This window comes from Caenorhabditis elegans, chromosome I (genome assembly GCF_000002985.6).
Source record: "Caenorhabditis elegans chromosome I".
In the NCBI taxonomy this organism is placed as follows: domain Eukaryota; kingdom Metazoa; phylum Nematoda; class Chromadorea; order Rhabditida; family Rhabditidae; genus Caenorhabditis; species Caenorhabditis elegans.
This window is the reverse complement of record NC_003279.8, coordinates 1,067,419-1,076,630: the sequence shown is the minus strand read 5'-3', so window position 1 is coordinate 1,076,630 and position 9,212 is coordinate 1,067,419. Positions and strand designations below refer to the sequence as shown.

The window sequence follows — 9,212 nt, the reverse complement described above, 5'->3', positions numbered from 1 at the left end:
ATCTACCCCAGATATGGCCGAGCCAAAATGGCCTAAAAATTAAAAAAAAAAATTTTTGGAAAAATTAAACGTTGAATTTCGCGCCAAATTATTTCAAATTAAAAACTTGCGTCAGAATTTTTAAAATAATTGGAATATGTACATTGTTAAAATTTAAATGTCGCGCCGTATTTTTAGGGCTCTGGCCGAGTTTTTGCAAAAACTCGGCCACCAAATTTATTATCTTCAAGAAAACAAACTAAAAATTCAAAACGTTTATATCTGGAATTAAGAAGATTTGAAACATTGAAGGATTTGAGACACAAAAAAAAGAAGTCAAAAAATAAAAAATATCGAAAAAAAAGAGTAAAAAAATACACAAAAAAAAAACAGAAAATTTATAGTTACACGTTGCGGGGGTGACAAAACATTGGATGATTGCAGTGCCTACGATAAGGTGTCCTTGACGTGACAAATCTCTCCGGTGGGACCCCCGGGGGGGGCCCGGCCGGGGTAAGATTCACCGTAATCTCAACAAAAAATCGATGGGGGTTCGGGGAGCAAAAAAAAAAGAAACGAAGAAAGGCAGAAAGGAAGGTGGAAAGAGAAAACTGCGGACTGATTTGAATGCAAAATACAAAATTGAGAACAAAAAATAAAAAGCGTAAAAGGTAAAATTCGGGCGGTACAGAATTTTCAAAAAAATTAAAAATTCGGTGGATGACGTAGAATGTGGGGGCGGTTTAATGCACTGACTAGCACAGGAGAGAGACGGGGGTTTTTAAAGGGTTTTTTGTTTGTTGAGAGAAAGCTTTTGTGATGGGGGGGGGTGGGGACGAATTTTTGGTGTGTTGTAGTGGTGTGTGCAAATGCAATAAATAGATAGAGATGATAAAAAGTTGGGTAAAAAATACGTTTCACAGGTTTTTAGCGGCAGGGAATTTCAAAAAATTCAACAAAAAAAAAATTTCGAAAAACATTCATCAAGAGCCAAGAAAGGGGCGGAGTCTAACAAGCCACGCCTATGGAAAACTTTCAAATAAATCCAAATAATTCCCAAAAATTTCAAAAACTCAAAAAATACCAAAAAAAAAAACTTCCAAAAAAGTTTTTTCAGAAAATTGCAAGTAGAGCAAGATCCAAGAAAGGGGCGGGGTTTGTTAAGCCACGCCCATTTCAAATGTACATCCTGTTTTATGGGATTCCCTGAAAAAATTTCCAAAAAAAATGCAATAAACAAATTTCAATAAATCAGATTTTTGGAGCAGGATCCAAGAAAGGGGCGGAGTCTAACAAGACAAAATTTTACGAAAAATTTTTTCAAAAATACCATTTTTGGGGCGTGGCCTCTCTTTTTTTGTTGAAAAAAGTGAACTTTTTTTTAAGTTTCAAAAAAAAAACCAAAAAAATTGCAAGTAGAGCAAGATCCAAGAAAGGGGCGGAGTCTAACAAGCCACGCCCATTTTGGAGGTACACCCTAAAATAATTTTTTTTTCAAAAAAAAATTTCAGATTTTTTTTTTCAAATTCCAAAAACAAAATTTCAAAAAATTCAGATTTTTGCAAGCAAATGGAGCAAGATCCAAGAAAAGGGCGGAGTCTAACAAGACAAAAATTTTCGGAAAATTTTCTTTTTTTTTTTGAAAAATTTGAAAATCTGCGCTATAAAGCCTGTGATCGGAAAATTTGAAAGAGAAAAAATAAAAACAGGATAAAGCGTGAAGAAGAGAGGTGCCAAGTGTCCGAAAAACGGGCGGACCACGTTGTACCCGGATGATTAAAACTGTGCGAGAGCTTCTTTGTTTGGCAACACAAAACATTTCAGGGGGGATGGGGGGGGGGGGGGGGAAGGTTATGATTAGGTAGGTCAGGCAAGCTTGCTTATCAGTGGGTCGTTGTGCGCGTTTTTTTTTTAGGAGAGAATGGGCTTAAAACAATCAAATTATATCACAAAAGGCTTGAGCTTCGTGGCCGATGGACGATTCCAAGTTTTTTTTTGTTTGGCGGAGGAATAGGAGTGCTGTGTTAGGGACCGAGATCGGCCAGTCGGACAATTGAAATTTCTAGAAACAAAATCGAAATGCGCGCGGGGGGGGGGGGCAGAGCTATGATGAGACGAAAAAAAAACGCAACGGCAAGAGAAGCTGTGTGGAGAGAGAGAGAGAGAGAGAGGAGAGAGAGAGAGAAAGAAGAGAAAAATAATAATAAAAATATTTTGGGCTCAGTGCATACAAAAATCTGATAATTGACGACCGGTTCGAGGATCACACACACACACACACAAACGCACACACAGGAAATCGGTGAGCTTATAGAAGCTCGTACTGTCGTAGATGAATGCGTTGGATGATGTCTCGGCAGTCGTTGAACACCCTTCGGATGTTCTCTGTGTCGACGGCGCACGTGAAGTGGGGGTAGCAATGATGACGACCATCGCTGTTCGCCGTGGATATTCTCTGCAAAAGCAATGTGTATAATAGTTATTCTGCAACAACACGTGGTGTCAGAGTGGCTCATTTTGGTTTGATCTACGTTGGTCTACAAAAATGGCGGGAGAAGAGACGCTTTCGAATGGTTAAGAACGTACTGACGTCACATTTTTCGGCAAAAAATTCCCGCATTTTTCGTAGATCAAGCGGTGATGGGACAGTCTGGCACTCGAAAAAATTGATGGCCGAGTTTTTCGAAAAGTTCGGCCACTCACAGAATTGTGTATATTAAAATGTTAATTTTCTGAAAAAAAAAGTTGGCGCAGGCTTCAAACTCGATTTTTTTTCTAAAGTTTCTAAAAGAATTCAAATTTTAAATTCAAATAAAATCCTTCTTTTGGCCGGTGGTCATTTAACACGGGGTTTTGGCCACGGCCACGGTGGTACAGCATCTAGATTATGGCAAACGCGCTCTACCGAACAAACCCAAAGGAAATTTTCAACCCAAAAATTTCTTAATAGAAAATATAGAGAATCAAAATCTTTGCTCTACGTAGATCTACAAAAAATGCGGGAGAAGAGACGCAGACTTTTCAACTGATTTTGTATGGTTAAGAACCAGCTGACGTCACATGTTTTTGGGCGAAAAATTCCCGCATTTTTTGTAGATCAAACAGTGATGGGTCAGCCTGGCACCAAAAATAAAAAACTTTAAAAATGTTTTTTCAGATTTACCAATGTTTTTCGAAAATAATAGAAAATCAATAATTTAAAAAAAAAGCTCACGAAATCGAAAACTAAATTTTTGAAAGAACACCCCAAAAATCAATAATTTTTAAACAAAAATTTGTGAAAAAAAAACAATATTTTGTCCAAAAAAATTGAAAATCGTGTCGAGACCCATATTTCGCAATTTCCCAAAAACCAAAATCCAATATCTTAGGGCGCTGAGCAGAAACTTTGCGACGAAGACAAACGAGCGTAGAAGCGAAAAATTCAAAGTACAGTATGCCTTACAAATATCGTTTTTTGTCGTTTTGGAATTTTTTCAGTATTTTATGCTTCAAGTTTAGAACCTATGTTTCAAAAAAATATTTTCAAATTTTTAAACCTATGCATTCCGAAAAATTCACTTGGAAACCCTCAATTCTAAAATAAGAATCTTAATCCTTCAGACATCTATTTTTAGGGATGGAGTGCAAAAAACTAATCTCCGGGATTAAAAGTCCTAATCCGGGTGGTTTTTTTGTAGTGACGTCGTTTCTCAATTCAATTTTCAGCAAAAAAAAAATCTCAAATCGACTTACCAAAAACTCTCCGCGAATAAAGTACTTGGCGCGGACGACGTCCTTGTCCTCCTGATTATCGAACACCGCGTCATTAGGCAAATTGTAGCCCTCGAATTCGGGGAAGAACGACTCCAAAAGGTATCGCTTGGCCTTGATTTTCTCGGATAACAGGTCTTGTTTGTTGAGGAAAAGGATGACCGAGATGGTTTTCAGCCAGCGGTTGTTCCAGATGTTTTTGAATAGGGCCAGGGATTCGCGGAGGCTGCAATTTTGATTATTTGAAAAAAGACATGGCGCAAATTAAGCACACTTGTTATTGAACAGTGTAAGCACGTGGTGTCATGTTGTCCCATAATAGTTTTATCTACGAAAAATGCGGGAATTTTTAGCCCAAAAAAATATGACGTCAAACTATACAAATTCAGTTAAGAACTCTCTGCGTCTCTTTTCCCGCATTTTTTGTAGATCTACGTAGATCAAATCGAAACGAGGCACTCTGACACCACGTGTGAGTTTTTGCCACTCATAATTTTGGAAGTCAACCAAAAAAAAATTTTTTTTTCTACATTTTTTATACTGTAATTTTTTGCTCTAGTTAAAAATTGTCTTTCGGCTTGATCTACGTTGATCTACAAAAAATGCGGCAAAGTTCTCAATCGATTTCGCATGGTTAAAAACGTTCTGACGTCACATTTTTAAGGCAAAAAAAATTCCCGCATTTTTTGTAGATCAAACCGTAATGGGACAGCCTGGCACCACGTTTATCTCTAAAATAAACCAAGATATAGTCTTTCAAAGTAAAGTAGTCGGGCTATACTCTTTTATCTTTTTTCTTGAAAATTTTAGACAATTAGTCATTTTTTTCATTTAAAAAAAGTTTTCTAGAAATTTTTCCCAATAATATGTAGAGCATATTTTGATTTCTTTGTTTTTTTTTTAACAATGTCAACTGACAAAATATTTGTCCATAATTTCTCACATCATTTCTTAAAAATACTCACCGATTTTGTGTATTGTCCTCCCAGAGTACAAGATTATATGAAGACGACGCGCACACAAAAATGATGGCCGTCACGTCATTGAAGCACTGAATCCACTTTCTTCTCTCGTCACGTTGACCTCCAACATCAAACATGCTGCAAATTCGCTGATTTTTTTTTCAGTTTTTTCCTCAAAAATACTCACTGAAATCTAACTTTGTCCACTTCAAACTTGGTCTCGAAAATGCCGGTTGTCATGACACGACACCGAAGGATGTCCTGCTCGGATGGATCGTAGTTGTTCTGTCGCACAACGTCGACTTTGTCAAGGAAACTGGAAAAAAGTGATGATGTAAAGATTTATGTTATTCGAGTTGGGGGACTTACTATTGAGCACAATCGATGAGCTGGTATTCACTGCTGCGCTCGTAGCAAGCCATGACTCCCTTGTCTTTCCAGCAAGTGAGAATGTGATCGTAGAACTCCTGGAAACACATAGATATGGTAATTAGTGTTTCAATACGATCCTCATTACAGTTTGATCTACAAAAAATGCGGGGATTTTTCGCCCAAAAAATGTGATGTCAGCACGTTCTTAACCTTGTGTCTCAACTCCCGCATTTTTTGCAGATCTACGTAGAGAAACCCGAAATAAGACACTCTGAAACCACATCAATGTTCTATTTGGCTCAGGCAACAGCTGTGTTTAAAAATATGCTCAAATTTAGAATGATCCTATTAGTGTCAATATTATACCCAACCTTATCAGGTAACTTGTTAAATCAAAGTAAGATCAAACTTTGGTGTAACTTGGGCAGGTCCTAAAATGCCCCATTACGGTTTGATCTACAAAAAATGCGGGAATTTCGTTCCCAAAAAAATATGACGTGAACACGTTCTTAACCATTCAAAATCAGTTGAGAACTCGGCGTCTCGTCTCCCGCATTTTTTGTAGATCTACGTAGATCAAGCCGAAATGAGACGTTCTGGTCGTAAATATAGGTGCAAGACTATCAGACTTTAGACATTTTTAATGCGTACCGCTTTAAAAAATTAATCGATATTTGACAAAAATTTGGAACTGATGTCGTTTAAAAATCTTATACTTTTAGACTTTTTGAACGTGTTCAAAAAATTTCATCTTAAATTATGAAAAAATTGCTACTAAAAACTTTCTCTTTTTAAGATCCCTAATGGAAATTTTGAAATGTTTATGGTTATGCTATTATATTTAACTTCAAAGCAGGGGTGGGCGACGGTTTGCAGGAAATTTCAATTTCGGCAATTTGCCGATTTGCCGATTTGTCCGAAAAAATCGTCTGCCGCCTACCACTGCTTCAAAGTTTGTTCCAACAAATTAGGTTACAGTTTTAGTTTTTGTTTCTTTTTTTTTTTTAATTTTTTCTGATTCTGATCATTTTTTTGGCGTCCAATTTCCAATTTTCGAGTGTGGAAAAAAAAACTGACTGAAGGGTAGTTATCTTCCGGATCGTTGGTGATTCGAAGAATATAATCGCGGCTAATCGCCGTGCTCGGGTCGTCCAACGACACTTTCGGCACGATCTCGTCCATTGCTCGCAAGATTACCTGCAATCATCTCGTTTTTTTTGTTGCTCGTTCTTTTTTGCTCAGTTTCCCTTGTGTAGCTCAAATTAGAGCTTTATTGATTTATATTGATATAATTGGTCTCAATAGGGCTCTCTATACAAAAAGTGCTGCTCTGTCAGTAAAATTCAATTTATCATAGGGGGGGCACACACACACACATACACATAGAGTCTTGTCTCTTCCACAAAATCACACTTCTCTTTCTTTTTCTTTTTCTTTTTCTTTTCTCTCTCTCTCTCTCTCTCTCTCTCTCTCTCTCTCTTCTTCTTCCTCCTCCTCCATCTTCTGTCTGCACATGCACACAGCTCTTGCGCGGGGCGCGGCCCCGGCCAAGCGGCAAGCAAGAAGAAGAAGAAGATGTAGAAGAAGAAGAAGAAGATGAAGAAGAAGAAGAAGAAGAAAGACGGAAATTCTGGGGGCGCGCGGGCGAGAGTAGAGAAAGACAGGAGCACACACACACACGTCTCGAAAAAGAGCGCGCCTAGCGTCCGCAAAGGGAGAAATATCAGCCAGCTGACACATTTGTATGCATTATATGCCTTAAAATCGATAACACCGCGCGAGGCTAAAAATAGCATACACACACACGCTCTCCCAGACACTTTCAGCACAGCAGCAGCAGCAGCAGCAGCGGCTCCACCGATACGACGGGCGCCGCGAGACACATGGTGCTCCTGCTGCTTGATTTGTTTATCAACTGCCCACACTACCACCACCACCTTAACTACTACTACTACTACTACCAAGTACTCTGGAATCTTTTTCAGAGACCTGCATGGCGTCGCGAACGTTCCTCCGGATGTCGGTGATCTTCTCGCGCTTCTCGGCTTCGTTGAATCCGTTGATGTGCAGAATCCGCATCTGCTTCACAATTGTGCTCTTGCCGCTCTCTCCGGCGCCGAGAAGCAGCAGGCGATGAGTCGCTCGCATCACCTACAAAACTGGGTTTGGTGTGTGTGTGTGTATGTGTTGAGGATGGGATCTGTTACAACGCGTTTTTGTTCATCGTCCGCCGGAGGGGGGCCCCCGGGGCAGAGCGACGAACTCTTCGCCCCTCGCCGCCTGGCGGCCTCCAAAATTCGAAGCCCTCCCTCTCCCCCCTCCTTTCCACCCATCGATCAATATTTCAACGATGTGTTGCTAGAGGCTTACCGGTTTAATGGCAGATCATTTGGAAGGGAGGGAAATTATGGCGACGCGGGGGCGGGGGGAAGACGATGAACAAAAACCACAAAAACCCACCAATTCCTAAACATACCTGCTTATCCTTAGCCAACTGCTCCTCGATCTGCTTGTTGACCTTGCGTGCTTCTCGGCCTTCGGCATCAGCGCCAGCGCCGACGCACCCCATAAGGCGCATCTTGACGCGGTGGCGACGGCTCTTCTTCCGATCGGTGGTGGTTGCGCAGTGGTTTCAGCAAGTACAGTAGTAGTGAAACGTTTGAAAGGCGGTGGTGAACGGTAACGAATTAGCGGAATAGTCAACGGCGACGTGGTGAGCAGGGCAACTCACGGCGTGTGTAGGCAAAATGGAAAAGACAGAAAGAAGTGTGTGGGGGGAAGACGGAGAAGAAGAAGAAGAAGAAAAAAGAATAGAGAATTTGGAATTTGGAAGTTACTGGCCGATGTGATGGGAGAGGGTGGTTGGGGATCGAACGTTCGCAATCGGATCAGACGCACGTCGAATCGTGTTCGAGGCGCGTTGCCGTTGTCGTCGTCGCCGTCTTCGTCTTCTTCGTGTATCGGACAGCGGCCACAGACAAGTATGCAAACGACGAGAGAGAGGCGAAAGCAGCAGAGAGGGACAAACACACAAACACACTCACTCACTCACTCTCTCTCTCTCTCACAGTGTGTGTGTGTGTGTATTTTGTGAGTGCTAGTTGCCAGGCTCCTTTCCAACGGGCGGTCTCCTCAATCGAAATGCTCCCTCGCGTCGTGTCGTCTAAACTGCGTGTCGCACCAAACGCGACCGCCGGACCAACACACACGGCCGGCCGCCCCGTCGACAGCTCTTGTCCGGCACCGGCCTGCCGCCCTCCGGCTTCTTTGTGCTCTTTTCGTCGGCTTTATCGTCTGTTTCTCTTGTCGCGCCAGCGGGGCACACATACACACTTTTCGCCTCACTGGCATCCTCGATTTCTCAGGCTGTTGAGAGGGAAAGAGAGGGGGGGACTGCACACGCGTCGCGCTTCTCTCAACTCTCGTGCGTCGCGGCGGCGACGGCGGCGGCGGCGGCCCCACTGCACCCGCCAATTCAAACTCGGGTTTCAGTGCAGTGTTGGGGAGCTGCGAGCGGTAGCGACAGTGTGCGCCTTTAAAAAGTACTGTAGTTTTGAACTTTTCCATGCGCTTCTGGATTCCCTCGCATTTTTAAGTGGAAGAGTTTGCCAGACTAGGCCATTTTGTCTCGGCCACGGTTGGGGTAGATTTACGGCGCGTTGTGTGTCGCGTCGCGGCTCGGCTCGATTTTCATTGTGAAACAAAATTTATTTGTCCGTGTGGAGTACACAACTTTCCCACGCGTTGTCCGGCAGGTGATTGTCAATGGGGCGCAAAAAATTGCAATGACGAATACCAGAATCCCGTGTTTTTGCTCACGATTCATATTATTTTATTCTAGTTTTTTGAAAAATCTGAGAATTCTGGAAAAAAATTTGAAATGACAGTACTCTTTGAAGGCGCTAAATTTGATTTGTCGTGTCAAGACCAGGAAATTGCTGCCGTCAACTGAACGAATTGATTTTGTGAAAAATATTCCCATTTTGATAATAAATATATTTTTTTTTTGAAGAAAATCATATTTTGCAAACTACTGCTTATTGCGTAGAGCATGTTTTTAAAACGAAAAAAGATCAAATACCGTATCCCTCATTTAAAGGCGCATGGGCTATTCATTCTCCAGCTTTAGTTATTTCAGGTCTAGAA

The 9,212-nt window shown here is 41.3% G+C and overlaps 1 protein-coding gene across 2 annotated transcripts; it reads right to left on the bottom strand.

The window, feature by feature from the left end:
* Positions 1 to 2,287: 2,287 nt before the first annotated feature.
* gsa-1 (Guanine nucleotide-binding protein G(s) subunit alpha) lies at positions 2,288 to 8,147 on the bottom strand (the record flags this gene model as incomplete). 2 transcript variants are annotated; one of them, NM_001380927.2, is made up of 8 exons in its annotated part: positions 2,288 to 2,434; positions 3,715 to 3,958; positions 4,698 to 4,832; positions 4,882 to 5,010; positions 5,064 to 5,161; positions 6,144 to 6,263; positions 7,056 to 7,217; positions 7,543 to 8,147. In NM_001380927.2, the coding sequence occupies 8 exons, from the start codon at positions 7,642 to 7,644 to the stop codon at positions 2,288 to 2,290; spliced, it is 1,137 nt and encodes a 378-aa protein (NP_001367988.1). The 2 variants fall into 2 exon arrangements, with proteins under 2 accessions (NP_001367988.1, NP_001368357.1); NM_001380932.1 differs by lacking the exons at positions 7,056 to 7,217; positions 7,543 to 8,147 and having other exon boundaries at positions 6,144 to 6,248.
* Between the last annotated feature and the right edge of the window lie 1,065 nt (positions 8,148 to 9,212).